We start from the raw sequence: 20,922 nt of genomic DNA, 5'->3' as shown, positions 1-20,922 counted from the left end.
TTTCAGGTCAAACTTTCAAACCGGAAACACTTGGACCAAATCAAACTCAGACTCATGGACTATCTTGAGCAACCCACCTTGGACCCTACCTTTTTTGATCCCCCAACACACACACCAGTGGCAACTGGCACCACGGTTGACCACGAAACAGAACCCATCATCCACAGCAGCCCTGCAGGGCCAAACATACGAGGCAGCCCAGCAAGGCCAGCTGCACAGCAGCCCAGCGAGGGCCCAACAAATGATTCAACAACACCAGCTTTCACACCGAGATGATCAACCAGGGCAAGAAGGGTCCCAGATCGACTCACATTGTAAATAGTTATGCTATTGATTTTGCGGGGGAATGTTGTTATTTATGTGGACTTGTATTTATTCTGTACAGCCACCAGAGGGCTCATTCCCCGGAGTCCCAAGGGATCGCATAATCCCTTCAGAGCACAGGTATTTAAGAAGGCTTCACAGGTTGGAGAGACACTCTGGAGACCTGCAATAAAAGACCAAGGTCACACTTTACTTTGAGCTCCCAGTGTTCAGTCTGACTCTTTCTCCATACACAACAGATGCCATCTTTTATTTCTTTAGTTAGCCTCAGATGGCTATCTTTTCTTTTACACCCTTTCCTCCTCACTGGAATTATTTTTCTTGAGAGTTGTGAAATATCTCCTTAAATGTACGCCACTGTTCATCAACCGTCCTACACTTTAATCTATTGTCCCAGTCCACTTTAGCCAACTCTGCCTTCATACCTTTGTAGTCTCCTTTATTTAAGCTTAGTACGCTGGTTTGAGATCCAACTTTCCCACCCTCCATCTGAATTTGAAATTCAATCATGCTATGATCACTCATTCCAAGGGGATCCTTTACTAGGAGACTGTTTATTAATCCGGTCTCATAACACAGGACCAGATCTAAGATAGCCTGCCCCCTAGTTGATTCCATTACATACTGCTCAAGGAACCCATCCCTTATGCACTCTATGAACTATTCCTCAAGGCTACCCTGAACAATTTGATTTGTCCAATCATTATGGAGTTAAAAATAAGCAATGATTACTGCTGTTCCCTTTTTACAAGCCCCCACTATTTCCTGGTTTTTACTCCAACCAAATGAGTTGCTACTGTTGGGGGGCCGATAGACTACGCCCACCAGTGACTTTTTCCCCTTATTTTCCTTATCTCCACCCAAACGCTTTTAACATCCTGATCATTTGAGCAATATCCTTTCTCACTATTGCAGTGATTCCATCCTTTATCAACAGAGCTACCCCAACCTCCTTTTCCTTTGTCTGTCCTTCCGGATTGTCAAATATCCCTGAATATTTAGTTCCCAGTCCTGGTCACCTTGCAACCACGTCTCTGTAATGGCTGTCAGATCATACCCATTTGTATCTATTTGTGCCGTCAACTCATCTATTTTGTTATAAATGCTATGTGCATTTAGACAAAAGAGTCTTTAAATTTTTTCATGCTAATTTCCTTCAAACTCACTTTCTTTATCTTTGCTTTCTAATTCCAGCTTTTCTCCCCTCCCTACTGAATCTATTTTCAGGTTCTCATCCCCCTGCCAAGCTAGTTTAAACCCTCCCCAACAGCACTAGCAACCCCCCTCCCCAGTGAGGATATTGGTCCCGACTCTGTTGAGGTGCAACCGTCCGGCTTGTACAGGTCCCACCTCCCCCAAAAGTAGTCCCAATGCCTCAGGAAACTAAAGCCCTCCCGCCTGCACCATCTCTCCAGCCATGTATTCATCTGCTCTATCTTCCTATTTCTGTACTCACTAGCTCGTGGCACCGGGAGTAATCCGGAGATTACTACCTTTGAGGTCCTGCTTTTTAATCTCTCTCCTAGCTCCCTAAACTCTGCCTGTAGGATCTCATCCTTCTTTCTACCTATGTCATTGGTCCCAATATGGACCACGACCTCTGGCTGTTCACCCTCTCCCCCCAGAATGCCCTGCGGCAGCTCGGTGACATCCTTGACCCTGGCACAAGGGAGGCAATATACCATCCTGGAGTCACGTCTGTGGCCGCAAGAACACCAGTCTGCTCCCATGACTATTGAATCCCCTACCTCTATAGCTCTTCCATTCGACTTCCTCCCCCCCTATGCAGCTGTGCCGTGGTGTTGGCTCAGCTTCACAGGATGACTTGCTTCCACATGAGTTCACAGATGCTTCAGTTAAGGACCGATATGCAGTGTGGGCCGGTCCGTGCTGCCCCTGGGCCCTGGGCCTTCTGGGCCCCGTACCCTCATTTGCCGCACCTCCGCCTCCATCTCTCACTGCTCCTCCGCCATAAACATTTGCGGCACCACCGCCACGATCTCTCAGCGCTCCTCCGCCACAAAAGAATCACTGCACCTCCGCCACGATCTCCCGCTCCACCTCCAACACATCCTTCCCGCTCCTCTGCTTTACCAGGGCCCCGCTGGTGCTCCTATCCATGCTCCAAACAGTGACCTGGGTCTTGATGACGTCACGCAATCGCGCACCTCGAAGCCATCACACACTTGGAGCAGCTCGTGCTGGAAGTTGTATTGGTATGCCGCTCCAGCTCTTCCCGACCTGCGGTGGTGTTCTCTCGCAGTTCGGGAGGCCACGACAAGTAATAGCCTAACACACGTTCTGGAGAATGGAAAACTGTACGAATTTAAGCAGAGCAGTGAATTTATGTTGGCCAAACCACTGACATGGCATTTTGAGATTGGAAAGACTCATTTATAGATGTATGACATTGAACCAATGTAATAACTATTCTTTATATAATCAACCTCCAAATTTTGAAATGCATTATTGAATCAAGTTCAGCTCAGTGAAAGAGCTAACGCCTGCTTGGCTGTTTTTATTTTGCCTCATGGAAAAATGCTGCATCTTTCTCTGAAAAGTCATTAGAAATGTTTTAACAGACCTTAACAAACAGCAGAAAATCTTAAAAAAACAATTGTACTTCTCCCCTTTTTGGGCAGAAAATAGGGAGTAACACTGTAAAGGAAAACAATCTGTGAGCTTTACCTTATCTCCCAGTTTTCTGTCAGTTTTGAAGCTTGTCTCTGCTGTTGCCATCCCCTTTGTAACTACTGCGTGTTACTATATTGCATTTTATTGCATCACTGATAATTGACAAACATGAGCAGTTATGTAATAGTATGATGTTAAGATGAAAAGTGTGTGGGCTTACTCGGCTTAGTTTAGCTAAAGTATTGCCATTGTACTTATCAATTTAAAGAAAAATTATTTTTCATGCTATCTTTTTATTAGCATCAGTACATTTTAGAAGAATGATTGTCAGTTTGTTTTTAATGAATCAAATCGTTATTTAATTGATATTAGACATCAGTAGCCCTCTAACACCATTTATATCTGTTCACTTTAATATAGAGAACATTAGTGGTTTATCAAGCATGGCATATGAATACACTTATGAACAATAATTACAGAAGACAAATAAAAGGATGTGGTTTTATTTATACATAGAGGGTGAATTTCTGTCGGGGTTCTCCTGGTTGATTGGTGGAATTACAGCGGTCATGAGGGAGCCAACCGCCCCCCCCCCACCCCCCCGCTCCTCCCCCCACCACCCCCATCCCCCGCAGAAATTCATCCCTATATACCTCATATGCTGAATATGCAATAGGCAAATAGATGCTTTACAACCTGAACTGGCTCTGGGATGTAGCTATTCCATAGGAAGTTTTCAGTGGCAATGGGCCATGATGTAACTTCAGTCACTCGGTCACCATCCTGTGCAAAGTCAGTCACTGCTGTATAATAAACAGACGATCGGGAACATATGCCTCGATTGCAAGGTGCTTGGAGTAGGTCCACATGACATGAGGAAAGGGCAAGATTTGACCCTGAATATCCTGCACTTGGTATATCTAGATGGAATGAAATATTAAATCAAACACGTCATATCTTAGCACTCTATTAGAAATGAAATTTGCTGCAGTGACCTTGCACTGGTGAAAATGTGCATCAGCTGCAGTAGAATGGCAGTGTATCACTAATCATATGTTAAATGAACAAAAAAGTCCTGATTATAGAGTTGCTTTTAACTGAGGGAGCAAATCGGGCAGGCGAGCGGGCAGAAATTGCCACGAACTGTTGATTCAACACATAGGCCCATAATTTATGGTCAGCGATGAAGCAAAGATGTTCGGCGCTGGCCCCGAACTAAGCTTCCCACAAAGATCTCTGTGCCGAGATGTTTGGCTTTTCCAACGTGTAATTGAAATCAACACAAGTTAATGGGGAGCCCCTAACATGAGCTGCTGTGACATCAACCAGCTGTCTAAGCAGCCAATCAAAACACAGAATTCTCACAGACAGCGAGCCAGGAAGTGAGCAAGCTCCTTGATTCTAACTTTTTTTAAATGTTAGAGAAAATAACACAAAGATTGGGGTTCTCTCATGGGGAAAAGGAAAACCTGAAATAAAGATGATAAAATAAATTATTGAAAAAAAATGTTTTAAGTTACTTGAAAATATGAATGTTTATTAAAATGGATAAATTTGACACTCCACAAAATTTAAATCAGTTTTCCAGGGCCATAACCCTTAGCAGTCTGTTACTCTGTTAAAACCCCAGTTACACCTAATCCAAAAGGGTCTAACTTTTAATGGGGAATTTAACTGCGATATTACCATGGAAGAGCCAAAGTTTTCATTAGTTCCATGAAGTGACAGATTACACTGATTACCGGCTCGTGGGTTGGGGGGGGGGGGGGGGGGAGGGGGGGGGCAGAGGGTGGGGGGTTTCCAAAGCGGACCTTGTGGGGGAACAGACCGCAACTTCAGGGTTTCTGCGTTCCAAACCAAATTTATAAATCAAATCATGTCATATTGTATATAAACGTAAACTAATCATCCTTGTGCATTCCCTTAGTGCCTGTCTTCCATGTGCCTTTACCTGTCCTTGTGCTTCTACGAAGTGCTACCCCAGTGGCTACAGCATGGTGGGTGGAAGGCTGCTGACTTTCAGTGGAGGAGACTGCAGGCGGCCTTAGAAGAGGACCTCAAGCAGCTCTGGATCTAGAAACCCAGCTGTGGATTGCACCATACCTGCATGGGTGGCAACAGTCTGGGCTGGCTGGCTGACAGGCACTGGAGGAGTGGCAGTGGTGGAAGGACAAATGCTGTCATTCTGAGAGAGGACAGCAAGTTGGTGCTCCATGGAGCCACTGCCACTCCCTGGGGCTGCGCCTCAGCATTCCTAGTGATCTGCTGGAGGACAGATTACTGATCTGCTGTGACATCTTGCAAGCCCCTTTGAACACTGATATCCATCGTCATAATGGTAGCAAGCTGAGCTTGCATGACAGTAGTGTGAGCTTTCACTGCAGCACTCAGATGCTGGGTGGCTGCTGCTTGTGTTGCATTGGAAACTGAGACATCGGCCATCAGGAGCTGCATTTTGGTTGGGTCCACAACTGTGTTAATGGAGTTGGGTACAGCTTCAATGCTGGAAAGGAATGGCTCCAAGCTCTGCACAAAGCCCTGTGTCAAGTTGGTGTCGGGCTCCTCCATGCTCCTTGACATTGTACATAAGCTTTTTGGCAGGCTTCCCAATGTACCAAGCATTTCATTCTATATACCCATTAGCCTTCTTCAGTAACCTGCCCCATCGAAGTGCTCATCTGAGTCCTCTGCAGCAGAATTTCTGTATGACCCTGTCCTCCGGTGAACTGGGACCTGCGCTATCATTGCTCCCTGCTCTGGCTGCAGGCCACAAATACCCAGTGTCTCACCATGTGCACATTCCACCTCTATGCTATCCTCTAAATGACGAGCAGTGTTGGTATCTGAGCTGGTGGATGCGAGTGTGAAATCAAGTGACTGTGTCTTCATCATCACTGCCTTCTTGCTCTTCTACCACTGCCAGGGCTGGTTACAGTTCTTGGTTATCTGAAAGGAGAAAGGCACAAGGGTAAGGTTGTGGTGAGGGAAGGGGAGGAAAGTATGAGGTGCATGCATACACTTTCTGAAGCTTGTAAATCAGAAGAGATGAGGGGGAAGTGGGATGTGAGAAGGATGATTAGGTGTGAGGATACCTTCATCTCTGATGGTTTCAACCCTGCCGCAGCAATGGCCGTTTCAATAATGGCCAAGACCGTTTCCTCCATGGGGGTTAGGACATCCATTCGCACCTGTCCCTACCGGTTAGCTAGTCCTGTCTCCGGTTGTGCCCAACCTTGTCCTGCAAGAGAGAGGGAAGTGTGCCAGGGAGTGTCGTGTAACCTATTTAGGTGATGTGGCTGTCCTGGTGGAATAGCTGGTAGTGTGTGCAAGCTGTGGGATGTAGATGTGTGGCTTGCAGCAGTGCTATGTATGTGGGTGAGGTGAAGCTATGAACTTCAGGTATGATTCCTGATTAATAGAGATTGTTGGTAGATAAGTGATAGAGGTGAGGTGCATTGAGCAGTGGCTAAGGCTAGTGGTGCAGTTGGTAGGATATGGCATTTGAAGATGCATTCACTGACCTTGACCACTTGTGAGGCCAGGTCATCGGCTCCTGGCATAGACCTCCACAGCTATCTTCTCCCACTGCCTTCTGAAAGTGTGTCTGGAGGGCCTCCTGACCCTGTGGATACAGGACATCTCACTTTCTTTTCACCTCCTCCACCAAGGCCTCCAGTGCAGCATTCAAAAACCTTGGTGCCCGGTCTCTCCCAGGTTGAGCCATTCTTCACTGTTTCGCAAGTCAGATTCACTTCTTAAATCACTTCCAACATCTGCTCCAGCTACAATACAGCTCCCCTTTAAGAGTTGCAGGATAGCTTTAAGCAGTGCAAGCTAGCATAAACTGGTGATAGCAACTAATGATTTGTGGTCCACTGCTGATGCATGCTGCCAATAAACAGCATGGTTAGCGCTGACTCCAAGCAGAGATCACTGAAATGAGCAGGCCTGGAATAATGATCCGGAGAAGTCAGTTCAAATCCCATGATGGCTGCTGGGGAATTTAATTCAGTTAATTAAATACATCTGAAATTAAAAGCTAGTATCAGTAATGGTGACCATGAAACTACCAGATTGTTGTAAAAACCCATCTAAATAGGATTGATTCAGCACAGCACTGTGGACCATCAGCAGCAACAGAATTATATTCCACCACAATCAGTAACCTCGTGGCCTGGCATATCCCTCACTCTACTATTACCATCAAGCCAGGGGACCAACTCTGGTTCAATGAGGAGTGTAGAAGAGCATGCCAGGAGCCGCACCTGGTGCACCTAAAAATGAGGTGCGAACATAGGACTACACACATGCTAAACAGTTGTTTATTGGCAGCATGCATCAGCAGTGTGCTATAGACAGAGCTAAGCAATTCCACAACCAACAGATCAGATCAAAGCTCTGCAGTCCTGCCACAAGACCTGGACGACATTCAGGCTTGGGCTGATAAGTGGCAATTAACATTTGCGCCTCGCAAGTGCCAGGCAATGACTATTTCCAACAAGCGAGAGTCTAACCACTGCTCTTTGACATTCAAGGGCATTGCCATCGCAAAATTCCCCACCATCAACAACCTGGGGGGGTCAACATTGACCAGGAACTTAACTGGACTAGCCACATAAACATTGTGGCAACAAAAGCAGGTCAGAAGCTGGGTAATCTGCAACAGGTGTCTCACCTCCTGCCTCCCCAAAATCTTTCCACCATCAGACAGGGAAATGGCAGACACTTTGAACACATATTTTGTATTGGTCTTCACAGTTGAGGACACTAAAAACATCCCAATAATTGATAATCAAGGAGCGATTGCTGGGCCGGGGGGGCGGGGGGGGCTGGACAGACTTAAAACAATCACTATCACTAGAGATAAAGTTCAAGGCAAACTAATGGGACTAAAGATGAACATGTCCCCTGGACTTGATGGCACAAATCCTAGGGTCTTAAAAGAAGTGGTTGCAGAGATAGTGGATGCATTGGTTATAATCTACCAAAATTCCATTTTGGAGAGGTCCCAGCGGACAGGAAAACCGCAAATGTAACTCCGCTAATTAAGAAAGCAGGGAGACAGAAAGCAGGAAATTATAGACCAGTTAGCCTAACATTTGTCATTGGGAAAATGCTGGAGTCCATCATTAAGGAAGTAGTAGCAGGACTTTTAGAAAATCATAATGCAGTCAAGCAGAGTCAGCATGGTTTTATGAAAGGGAAATCATGTTTGACAAATTTGCTGGAGTGCTTTGAGGATGTAACGAGCAGGGTGGATAAAGGAGAACTAGTTGATGTTGTATATTTGGGTTTCCAGAAAGCATTCGATAAGGTGCCACATAAAAGATTCCGGCACAAGATAAGAGCTCAGGGGATTGGGAGTAATATTATATTAGCGTGGATAGAGGATTGGCTAAGTAACAGAAAAGAGAGTCGGGATAAATGGATCATTTTAAGTTTGACAAACTGTAACTAGTGGGGTTCCACAGGGATCAGTATTGGGGCCTTAATTATTTACAATTTATATTATTGACTTGGATGAAGGGACTGAGTGTAACATAGCCAAATTTGCTGATGATACAAAGATCGGTGGGAAAGCAAGTTGTGAGGAGGACGCAAAGAATCTACAAAGGGATATAGATTGGCTATGTGAGTGGACAAAAATTTGGCAGCTGGACTATAACGTGGGAAAATGTGAGGTTATGCACTTTGGTAGGAAAAATAAAATAGCAAATTATTATTTAAATGGGGAGCAATTACAAAATGCTGCAGTACAGAGGGATCTGAGGGATCTTGTACATGAAATGCAAAAAGCCAGTATGCAGGTACAGCAAGTAATCAGGAAGGCAAATGGAATGCTGGCCTTTATTGCAAGGGGAATGGAGTATAAAAGTAGGCACATCCTGCTCCAACTTTACAAGGCATTGGTAAGACCACACCTAGAGTACTGCATACCATTTTGGAATGATATACTTGAGTGGAGGCAGTTCAGAGAAGGTTCACAAGGATGATTCCTGAAATGAAGGGTTTGTCATATGAAGAACGGTTGAGCAGGTTGGGCCTATACTCCTTGGAGTTTAGAAGAATGAGAGGTGATCTTATTGAAGCATATAAGATTCTGAGGGGGCTTGACAGGGTAGATGCAGAGAGGATGTTTCCCTTCATGGGGGAATCTAGAACTACAGAGCAAAGTTTCAGAATAAGGGGTCGACCATTTAAAACAGAAATGAAGAGAAATTTATTTTCTCAGAGGGCCGTAAATCTTTGGAATTCTCTACCCCAGAGAACTGTGGAGGCTGGGTATTTGAATATATTTATGGTGGAGATAGACAGATTTTTGTATGATAAGTGAGTCAAGGGTTATGGGGAGCGGGCACGGAAGTGGAGTTGAGGCCAGGATCAGATCAGCCATGATCTTATTGAATGGCGGAGCAGGCTAGAGGGGCCAAATGGCCTACTCCTGCTCCTATTTTTTATGTTCTTACGTAAGTCAAGAGTGTGATGGAATACTCTCCACTTGCCTGGATGAGTGCAGCTCCAACCACACTCAAGAAGCTCGATACTAACCAGCAGAAAGCAGCCTGCGTCATTGGCACCCCATCTACAACCTTAAATATTCACTCCCTCCACCACCAACACACCATGGCTGCAGTGTGTACCATCTACAATATGCACTGCAGCAACTCGCCAAGACCTCTTCAACACCACCTCCCAAACCTGCGACCTCTACCACCTGGAAGGACAAGGGCAGGAGGCCTCGCATGGGAACACCATTAACTGCAAGTTCCCTCCAAGTTACACATCACCCTGATTTGGAAATGTATCATCGTTCCTTCATCATCATTGGGTCAAAAACATGGAACTCCCTCCTTAACAGCACTGTGAGAGTACCTTCACCACAGGGACTGCAGCGGTTCAAGAAGGCGGTTCACCACAACCTTCTCAAGGGCAATTTGGGATGGACAATAAATGCTGGCCTTGCCAGATACTCCCACATCCCAAGAACGAATACAAAAAAACTGTGCATCGTAATCCCCTCGTCCATTTTCAGATGCTATCAAATTTAAGGGTTTGCACAAGGGTGACATTTACTTTTCCAACTTGTCTTTGCCCAATTGAGAAATGAACCATTTGGAATCAGTTTTTTCCCCAGTTCTTTGGATTGGTGTTTATTTGATCATGCCTAGTGAAGTGGTACCAATACACTTGCTGGTATTCAAGTGAGGGCATTCATCTAGAGGGTGTAAGAACTGTGTATGGCAGTAGAGTTACTGTCGATGCAGGAAGGGTGGCAGAAGGAATGATTCCAGCTGTCCCATTTGATTTGCTGTGGTAAAGCTCTGGCAGCTGACATGATTGATGGCTCTTCCAAAGCATCCCGTCATCCTGCTGTTTTTCCTGCTCTTGTCCCTCCACTTCTTCCTCCCCTGGTGCCTCTAAAGTTTGCCCACTTTGGAAGGAAATGCTATAGAGCATGCAGCAAACGACAACAAATCTGGAGACTCTCTCTGGGCTATATTTCAGGAGGTCTGTTGACCTATCCAGGCAGTGGAATCTCTGGGGGCGAAATTGGATGCCTTTATGCCTCCTGTCAGCGCCCCTGGTCGGGTGTGGCACTGACATCGACTCCGCCATATTCAGCAGGGAGTTTTGCAGTGGCACTACGGTGTTGCACCCTGATCTCCTTCGCCCGGAGACCGTGACGTCATTGTTGTGTGCATCTCCCCGTTAGTGCCCCCGACCCGAAATTGACTTCCGCCCCCTGCAGCAGCGTCAGGCAAAAACACTGACATGCAGGAGGTATGCCCTGGGCGGCTGGCCGCTTCAGAGGCAATGCTTAAAGGTGAGGTGGCCGAGGTAAGTAAAAAAAAAGAATTACCTTTCTTGTTTCAGTTTCTTTTGCGGGTCCTGACCCGCGACTGATCAGTCCGGCACTCTGCTTGAGTACCGGGCTGATCGTACGGTATCGTGGCTGCCTTGGCGCTCCAGGTAGGTATTTTTTACATTGCAGAGCCTGCAGTAATGGCCCTTCCCTTTAAGGGGCAGCGTTGTACGGCCCAGTGTGCAGCACTGCTGAAGTTGCCGCCCATCTGATGCCGATTGCGCTTCAAGAAGGAAGTGGAGCGCTTAATTTAGCACTCCACTTCCTTCTTGGAGCACAAGCGGCAATTTTTTAAAAAGTTTAAATTGTTAACCAATTGTGTACTCAATCACAGCTCCTGTAGAGGCATAACTCTGATTGTAGCACTCCTCTGTGTATGCAGTCCAGTTCCTGATAGTAATGAACCACATGGCCAGAGGATACCCCTTGTCCTAAGCAGCCCACCTGACACATGATAGTTTGGGTGGAAGAGAGTGGCAGATTGAGGACAGATGCAGGATAAAGGTATCACGACAACTGCCAATGCAGAGACCTGCATGATGCATTGCCTATCGTAACACACCAGCTTAATGTTGAGTGATTGGAAACTCTTCCTCTTTATGTATATTCCGGGTTCTTGATAAGACTGTAAAACTATATGGATGGAGTCAATTATTCCCGACAAGTGAGGGAAGCTTATGATACTGACGAAGTCCAGAGCTCTGTCTTCCTGCTTTGCTGCCTCCATGGTGTAGTGATGAATTTAGTAGCCTTAGCGAAACAGGCATCCAGCACGTGCTTAATGCAGTATTGCAAATTGACTGGCATTGTTAATGTCACCGGTCGAGGCCTGTAATGACTTAGAGGCATAGAAATTCATGGCCACAGTCACCTTCAGGGCTCTAAACAATGAAGTGTGTGACATGATGATGGGCTACAGTTAGTGCCGCAATAGGTGACACACTGTTCCACAATTAACTGGAAGTAAGATGTTCTGTTCTTGTACACGCACATGGTATAAGTCTCCAGTGCCTCTTCTCCCAGTAGTTACAGGTCTCTGCACTCTTGACTTTCTGCTCTTCCTACTCCTCATCCTCCAGCCCCAACGGCATATGAGCAGCATACCTATATTGCCAGAGAAGGTTTGTGCACAAGACCCTGGCAGAGGTTGTCCTGCAGTTCCAATTTCTGAACTCAGCTAGAGTAGCCAACACAGACAGAAATAGGCCTAAAAGCTCCCTAGCAGTCTAAAATGACTAATGTTAACTGGAATGCAACTGAGGCTCTCTTTCAATAACACTGATCTAGCTCCTTACCAAGTGGGCGAGTTTTAGAATGAATACAGCACTCCCAAAGTTCAACTTGGCAGAAGGATCCTTAATCAGGCACAGGACCCTAATTTACATATATTTATTCAGTACCCACTCCTTTCAGACAGGGGCCCTGGACTGCTAAAAGTAGACTGAGTCAATAGGGTGTTTGGCATAATTCTGGCATAGATTGGGCATGGCAGGCCACAATGTGAAATTTGGAGGCCTAACATTGATTTTATGAACATGTTAGAATCAATTAAAGTTACTTACCTTGATTGGCTGTGTGAAGCATAATTGTGAGTTTGCATTCATCTTCAGTCTGGCTGAATTCAGAGCAAGGGATAGGCACTGTACTCTCAATCACCAGTCTGTGTTGCTTTCCATCCTCTGCTATAGTCAAAGCCTCTGGGTGAATCTGGCAAATCACAGACCTGAGCAATTACACACTGACTACAAGACTGAAAAGCAACAAATTTGTGTAACTATATTTTTGACGCAGGTCTCCTCTGTTAAAATTAAATCTTAATTTGTATACTGTGATTTCTACAAATATAATGTATGCCAACTATTAGGTATATTGTTAATATGATTGTTCATTTAAAGTAGATATTTACAGCCACACAATAATTTACCAAATACTCTAATTCATTGGCGGAATTGAAACTGGGGGATGTGTCTTTTCGGTACAGTTCTTCAACAGCACCACAAAAGAATATTACTGAATTACACTAGTGTAAAAGGAATGATGGTAAAATCAGATTAAATGCCATTTTAGGCGACTTTCATGTACCAATTATAACTGGACAGAGGGTACTGCAGAAATCTGGGAGCAGACTGCATGCGTGATATGAAAAAAGAAAATGGTAAAAAAATACTTTCAGTTTAGTTTCATTTGAATTGAATGGATTAAATGCACATTCTGTTCAGCATGGATGCCTTCATTTAGACATTTCTATTGCACTTCTAACTGTTAATGAAGACTGTGCATAATTATTAATGCTTGCCTTTAGTTTATACTGTACATGTTAGAATGGAATATTTTTGGCAAGGTAGAAGAATAAAGCGCTTACTTTGGTCTATTTGCAAATATAAGACATTTGGCTTATTTTATGAAGTTAGACTGACCTAAATTTGCTTCTGAAGTTTCTGTGGCATTCAAAGCGATTATTGACAAAGGAAAATGGCCAATCAGGTCTCACCTTCAGTAATGTTGCTTTATCACTTCTCAAGCATCAAAATTGGCATGTAATAGAGAAAATTGATGAAAATGAATTTAATCCAGCTGTGGAGTATGTAAAGCTGGTCTGAAAAGCTGATTTACCCCTGAAGCTAGAGGGTGAAACAGTAGGTCTGAATGAGATTGGGTTCTACCGATTCAATGAGATGCTCAACAGGGACACCAGAAACAAGATTAGACTGGTAGGGAAGGCATTCTTCAAACAGGACTTTGGTCTTTGGGTCTGAGTCACTGTTCATGTGATTGCACTACATGTCATTGCAAGATTTTTGGAGGTAGGTTTTCCACTTCAATTTCAAAGCATATGAGCAACTGCTGTTGAAACTGTAGAATGGAAATGGAGTGAATAAAAAAGGAAATAAACCTAGTCACACTTTTTTTTAAACACTCAGCATCACTTTGGTTAGACAAAAGAATTAAAAGCTGTAAACATGTATGTATCAATATTTTTGTATATAGCTTGTCCAGTTTCTAAACAGAGGTCTTGAGGGATAGCTGATGTGAGCCAACATATGTTAAGTAAAATTATTCTGGCAGAAAGGAAATGTTGAAGAAATCCAAACTGACAGCATAGGGAAACAGGGTTTTCTTTAATGAAATGCAATAAATTGTTATTAAACAAGGATTTTGTTAATTATGAAACAAACAGTTTTTTATCAGCTCTACCACATTTGTGACCTGTGAATGAAAACTTATTGTAATATTTGCTTCTGAAACTTAGAAATCTTTCCTTTCATTTATACAAGCAACAGACTGTGTAATTAACTCAGTTATAATATTAATTCCCTTCAACTGACATAAAACAAGCAGCAACTAGTGGAAGCAATCTAGGCCCGAGGAAAAAACAGAACATATGCCATATTTCTCCTTTAAGTCTCTCTTTATCTTGATAATCCATCAAACCATTACTTATGCACATTAGTACAGCATATTTAAGGAAATACAATTGTGGAAACTTTTCTCTTTTTAATGCAACAGATTCTGATGCAGTAATAAGCAATCAAAGATAGTAAATGTAGTGCAGGTCTCAGTGAGGAGAAATAAAAAAAATTGCTATCAAACCACCAAAATAGTCTCTGCTGCGCCTAAGGTTTTGTGCGTCAATTTACGTCTGTTCAAAACTGGCATATATGCAGGAAACTTGCATTCTCTGGTCTTTTGCATGAGGGCAGAGCTAAGTTAATGAGCTAAGTGGGATTTCAGCAGAAATACTTGGGGGCTGTGCAAATGATCAAGGGAATTTATGATAGCTATGTTTTGAGGTAAAATCGATATAAATCAGTTACGCATGAATTTCCTCAAAATATAAAATGGCACAACTCCGTTCTTACACTGTAGTCATGTCGTCATGTAGTCATGACTACGGTGTAAGTCTTAACTTTCAATCACCAGCAAATTTGTTTCACCTGCACTTTGAAATTGCACTTTAAACCCTAAAACTCCTATTGTGGTACATTTATTGTGGTTCCATGTATCTTGTAGTCTACAGTATGAGGAATTTCTGCTTGTTTTACATCTTTGCAGGTTTCATAGTATTTATAATTGCCAAGAGCTTTCCAACAACTGATTGTCATGCCACAGTTTTATATTGTTTATTTAGAACTGATAAAGTTTTCAGGCAGAATGCTACTGGATAAACCTGGGTAAAATAAATGCTGTTGTGACAGGATGGTAATGTAACTTCTTCATACCTTAATACCGGCAAAGAATTCTTTGCTTTCAGCAGGGGGTCCTTGAATATCTGGACTATCCAAGTAGAAACTTAAACTCCTGCAGTAAATCTGTGAATTCAAGAATAGATACACCTGATAACAGATAATACAAGTATAATTCAGGTAAGAGTAAAATTTAAGTAAAGTAGCTTTGGTCATTGCTCTGTGAAGACCTAAGACACTGAACAGAACTGACTGTTTTGGGCACAATCGGGAACTTGCGCTCAAAATATTCTGGTTAGGTTACAGTTCATGTTTCCGCTAAAATTAATTTGCATCATCAGAAACTTCAAATCTTCCGTGAACCAGCACCATTGAGCAGCACAACAGAACATAATTGTTTCTTTTTCTTCTTTCCATTAAAAATAATCTTTGATGTTTTGAAGAATGGTAACCTGGTGCAGTTTTATTAATACAGCTGAAAATGGGTTTATCAGCAAAAATTAGCATTTTTAAAAAGGATGTCCAGTCCTCCACCTGTGAGTAACTTGCTTTAGAAATCACTGAAAATGAATAAAAAAATAAATTGAACCATTTAATAGTTTCATTGGTGTACACTAGTCAGTTTCTTAGTATTTTATATTTTTTGATATGAAAAAAAATTCTAAAACATGCCTATGAGTGTCTATGCACCTAAGAAAATGAGCACAATACAAAGAGCCTTCCCAAAACAGCACAATGGTCGAATCTCGCAATTTCAACATGGGGCTTGGCCAGTTTTGTGAGCGGGGCCTGATCCAAGCGAATTGATTCTTTAACCAGCGTCAAAGGTCACGGAAAACATGAATGGAAGTGGTTTTGGATGTAACTCACTTATGTTTCAAATTTCCCGATCTTTTGCACTTGTTCGGCAGATTTCGCTCAGATTGCACTGATAATTACTGCCAAATACAAGCGGAAACTCAATCCCATATTACTTAATAAGAGGAAAATTTACTAAGTGAAAACATCTTTAAAATAACATGTGAATTGCTGCCTCTGCAGGACTGATTTTCATATGAAAACGGCCAGCATTTTGCTTATAAGTAATTTATCATCTTGAACTGAGCATAATAAATTGTGCCACATATAAAATGTACAGCAGAAACACATTGCGAGTGAAATTATTCTTGGGTAACAGTGCAAAACAACCAACAGTGAATTGGCAGCCTGTTTTAGACCCAGCCCGGTTTTCTTTTCCACTGACTTCAAGAAAATAAAATGGATGGGTTGTAAAACGGGCTGCTGATTCGTTATCGCCCATTGTGCACTATTGCCGAACACCAATTTTTATTATCTTTTGGAATAAAGCCATACTGGATGTTTGCTGAAGCACAAGTAATGCTTAGAAATTGTCATACCTATATACTTTTTTCCTTTATTGTGCTAAGAATCTGGAGACAGTTACCAAACAGCAACTTTGCCAGGCAAGTAAAATGGACTGCTGTAATTTTGCTAATGGGTACTCAAGCAACAGTATGAAATTCTGGACATCGAGGGGTTGGAGTGGGAGACACCATTTTGCTTACCTGTATATTTTTTGAATGTATATTGACTTTTTCCCAATATTTGTCCTTTTGCATTTTCTTCTAATATCAACTCATTTGAATACTGGTTGGAGTGCATCTCGCTCTCCAGTATTCTGTTCTGAGTATTGGTGAGGGCAATGGTTCCTCTGGTGAGTACAGCCAGAGCCAAGACCATGGTACCAATGGTGGCTCAACTATACAGGGTGGGAGGAAGAAGAGTGGAAGAGCAATAGTGGTAGGGGATTCGATAGTTAGGGGAGCAGACAGGCATTTCTGCGGCTGCAGATGTGACTCCAGGATGATATGTTGCCTCCCTGGTGCCAGGGTTAAGGATGCCAGTGAGCAGCTGCAGAACATTCTGAGGGAGAGGGTGAACGGCCAGAGGTCATGGTCCATATTGATACCAACGACATAGGTAGAAAGAGGCATGAGTTCCTGCAAGCAGATTTTAAGGAGCTAGGAAAGAGATTAAAAAGCAGGACTTCAAAAGTAGTAATCTCTGGATCACTCCTGGTGCCACGTGTGAGTAAGTACAGAAATAGGAGGATAGAGCAGATGAATGTGTGACTGGAGAGATGGTGCAGGAGGGAGGGCTTCAGAATCCTGGGGCTTTGGGGCAAGTTCTAGGGGAGGTGGGACTTGTACAGGCCGGACAGGTTGCACCTCAACAGCGCCGGTACCAATATCCTCGCAGGGAGGTTTGCTTGTGCTGTTGGGAAGGGTTTAAACTAGCTTGGCAAGGGGATGGACACCAGGATGTAGCATTAGAAAGGAGAAACAGCAGGCTGGATTTTTGGCTTTGCTCATTTTGAGGCGGTAATAGTGGCGGGACAATAAAGTTTGCACCCGGGAACAGTTTTCGCGTCAGTCAGCAAAATTTGGCAGCTGGGCCCTGAGTGTATGGCGGAACGCTAAGGGAGGCATTGTGCACCTTTCTTAGGGCGCTAGGATGGCTGAACATGTGAAAATCCTGAGCTAAACAGCCAGTCTCGAAGTGATCAAAGAGAGGCCTGGGGAGAAAAAAAACCTGAAAAACCCCCACCAAAAGCATTTCCAATAACTAACTCACACCACAACACAACAACATAAATCACAAAAAAAACAATCACACTTACCTGAGGTTGAAATTACTTACCTCACTGCAGCCACTACAGCTCGGACCGCCAGCTTTCACAGATGGTCCCAGCACGGCACTCTACGGGGTGCTATGGATTGGGCGGGAGCCAAAAATTGAGCCGGTGTTGCAACCAGGGGCATTGCACACTGGCTCAACTCTTCCGGGCGGTAATGCTCCGTACCCCGCCGAAACCGGCCCTGAAAATCCCGGCGGATGCTGGAAGCTGGCTGCTTGCCCAGAAGAGCTTACTGCTGCCATTGTTGCTCCTCTGGGGTGAAAATGGAGGCAGCAACAAGCCTAAATTCCAGCCCTAAGGGCACAGAGGATTGGGAGAGATGGATAGCACTAAAGCAAGAAATAGTAAGGTATTAGGTGGGGTCAGAACACAGGATGGTCTAAGATAGGTTTACAGTGTGTGAACACATGAAGCATAGTAAACAAGTTCAGTAGGTGAAGATTTGGGGAACATTGACCATAATATCATGAGGTTTAGATTAGCTATAGAAAAGGACAGGGAGCAAACTAGAGTGAAAATACTTAATTGGAGGATGGAAACGTTCAGTGCGATGAGAACAGATATGACCCGGGTAAATTGGAATCAAAGATTGTCAGGCAAAACTATAGTGCAACAATGGGCTGCCTTTAAAGAGGAAATCGTTTGGGTACAGTCAAGGTACATTCCTACAAGGGGAAAGTTAGGGCAATTAAAGTCAAAGCTTCCTGGATGACGCAAGTGATAGATAGTAAGATAAAGCAGAAAAAGAGCGCGTATGACAGATGTCAGGTTGAGAATACATCTGAGAATGAGGCTAAATATAGAAAGTTCAGAGGAGAAGTGAAAAAGGAAATAAGAGGGGCAAAGACAGGGTATGAGAGTAGAATGGCAGCTAACATCAAAAGTAATCCAAAAGTCTTCTATCGGCATATAAATAGTAAACGGGTACTAAGAGGAGGGGTGGGGCCGATTAGGGACCCGAGGGTATGGCTGAGGTACTAAATAATTACTTTGCATCTGTCTTCACCAAGGAAGAAGATGCAGCCATAGACTTAGTAAAGGAGGAGGTAGAGGAAATACTGAATGGAATAAGAATTGATAAAGATGAGGTGCTAAAAAGGTTGGCTGTACTTAGAGCAGGTAAGTCACCAGGACCAGATGGGATGCATCCTAGAACACTGAGAGAAGAGAGGGAAGAAATCACGGAGGTACTGGCCATAAGCTTCCAATCCACCTTAGAAATGGGGTGGTGCCAGAGGACTGGAGAATTGCAAATACTGCACCTTTATTCAAAAAAGTGCAAAGATAAACCCAGAAACTGTCGGCCAGTCAGTTTAACCTCAGTAGTGGGCAAGCTTTTAGAAATAATAAACAGGGACAAAATTACTTGGACAAATGTGGATTAATTAAGGAAAGCCAGCACGGATTTGTTAAAGGCAAATCATGTTTAATCAACTTGATCGAGTTTTGTGATGGGTAACAGAGGGGGTTGATGAAGGCAATGCAGTTGATGTGGTGTACATGGATTTCCAGAAGGCATTTGACGAAGAGCCACATAATAGACTTACTAGTAAAATTGAAGCCCATGGAATAAAATGATCAGTGACAGCATGGATAAGAAATTGGCTAAGTGACAGGAAACAGAGAGTAGTGGTGAATGGTTGGTTTTCGGACTGGAGAAAGGTATACAGGAGTGTTCCCTGAGAATCGGTACTAGATCCACTGCTTTTCTTGATATATATTAATGACTTGGATGTCAGTGTACAGGGCACAATTTCAAAATTTGCAGATGACACAAAACTTGGAAATAAAGTGAACAGTGAGGAGGATAGTGATAGACTTCAAGATGACATAGACAGGCTGGTGGAATGGGCGAACACGTGGCAGATGAAATTTAATGCGGAAATGTGTGAACTGATACATTGTGGTAGAATGAATGAGGAGAGGAAATATAAACTAAAGGGTACAATCCTAAAGGGATGCATGAACAGAAAGACCTAGGGTATATGTACACTAATCATTGAAGGTGGCAGGACAAGTTGAGAAAGCCTGGGCTTCATGAATAGAGGTATAGAGTACAAAAGCATGGATATTATGATGAACCTGTATAAAACACTGGTTCGGCCTCAACTGGAGTATTGTGTCCAATTCTGGGCACTGCACTTTAGGAAGGATGCGAAGGCCTTAGAGAGGGTGCAGAAAATTTTTTCGAGAATGATTCCAGGGATGAGGGACTTCAGTTACGTGGCTAGACATAGAAGGTAGAGATGATTGAGAGGAGATTTGATAAAGGTGTTCAAAATCATGAGTGGTCTGGACAGAGTAGATAGAGAGAAACTGTTCCCATTGGAAAAAGGGTTGAGAACCAGAGGACACAGATTTAATGTGGTTGGCAAATGAACCAAAGGTGACATAAGAAAAAACTTCTTTACACAGCGAGTGGTTCGGATCTTGAATGCACTGCCTGAAGGGGTGGTGGAGGCAGACTCAATCACGGCTTTCAAAAGGGAGTTGGATAAGTACGTGAAGGAGAGAAATTTGCAGGGCTTCAGGGGAAGGACAGGGGAGTGCGACTAGCTGAAGTGCTCCTGTAGAGAGCTGGCACAGGCTTGACGGACCGAATGGTCTTCTTCTGTGCTGTAACCATTCTATGATTCTGTGATTTGTGTTATAAAACTTGGTTTCAAAATATGTATTATTGATAGCTTATTGTAAATGCTTACTTCCTTGTCTTCTACTATCATATTTTCTTTGTATTTTTAGTCTCGGGTTTATAACCTCTCCTCTTTCCTGCCTTGTAGGCAGGAGTTGAATGTATGTACTTCACATTTCTGTGAATGTGTGCACATGAACACTATTAGCAGTCCCTCGGTAATTTGCATGAGAAGATGAATACAGCAGTTTCCCTTCAGGGAAGGTACCACTCCTCCAGTTTTTAAGCATATTCTCAATGTGCTAAGCTCACATTTAAAAGAAAACTGGTCCCACATATGCAAACCATCAGCTTGTGTTGAAAGCTAAATATGTAAGCACAGATCAGAGTTGCTCAATAATATCATCATTTTGTGACCCTTGAAAGAGTCAGTCAGTCGGTAAGTCATAGGCAGTCCCTCGGAATCGAGGAAGACTTGCTTCCACTCCTGAAGTGAGTTCTTTGGTGGCTGAACAGTCCAATACGTGAGCCACAGACTCTGTCACATGTTGGACAGATAGTTGTTGAGGGAAGGAGTGGGTGGGAC

The 20,922-nt window shown here is 43.5% G+C and overlaps 1 protein-coding gene across 1 annotated transcript in view; it reads right to left on the bottom strand.

The window, feature by feature from the left end:
- vwde (von Willebrand factor D and EGF domains) overlaps positions 1-20,922 on the bottom strand; it is a 341,224-nt gene that overhangs the window by 246,121 nt on the left and 74,181 nt on the right. The window contains exons 7-9 of the mRNA XM_070880205.1: positions 15,043-15,132; positions 12,385-12,529; positions 3,655-3,878 (exon numbers count right to left, since the gene is read on the bottom strand). Coding sequence (XP_070736306.1) covers positions 3,655-3,878; positions 12,385-12,529; positions 15,043-15,132 — 459 coding nt within the window. The remainder of the gene's footprint in view (positions 1-3,654; positions 3,879-12,384; positions 12,530-15,042; positions 15,133-20,922) is intronic.

This window comes from Pristiophorus japonicus, chromosome 5 (assembly GCF_044704955.1).
Source record: "Pristiophorus japonicus isolate sPriJap1 chromosome 5, sPriJap1.hap1, whole genome shotgun sequence".
NCBI lineage: Eukaryota > Metazoa > Chordata > Chondrichthyes > Pristiophoridae > Pristiophorus > Pristiophorus japonicus.
The sequence above is the reverse complement of the archived record's forward strand: the minus strand, read 5'-3'. Positions and strand labels throughout refer to the sequence as shown.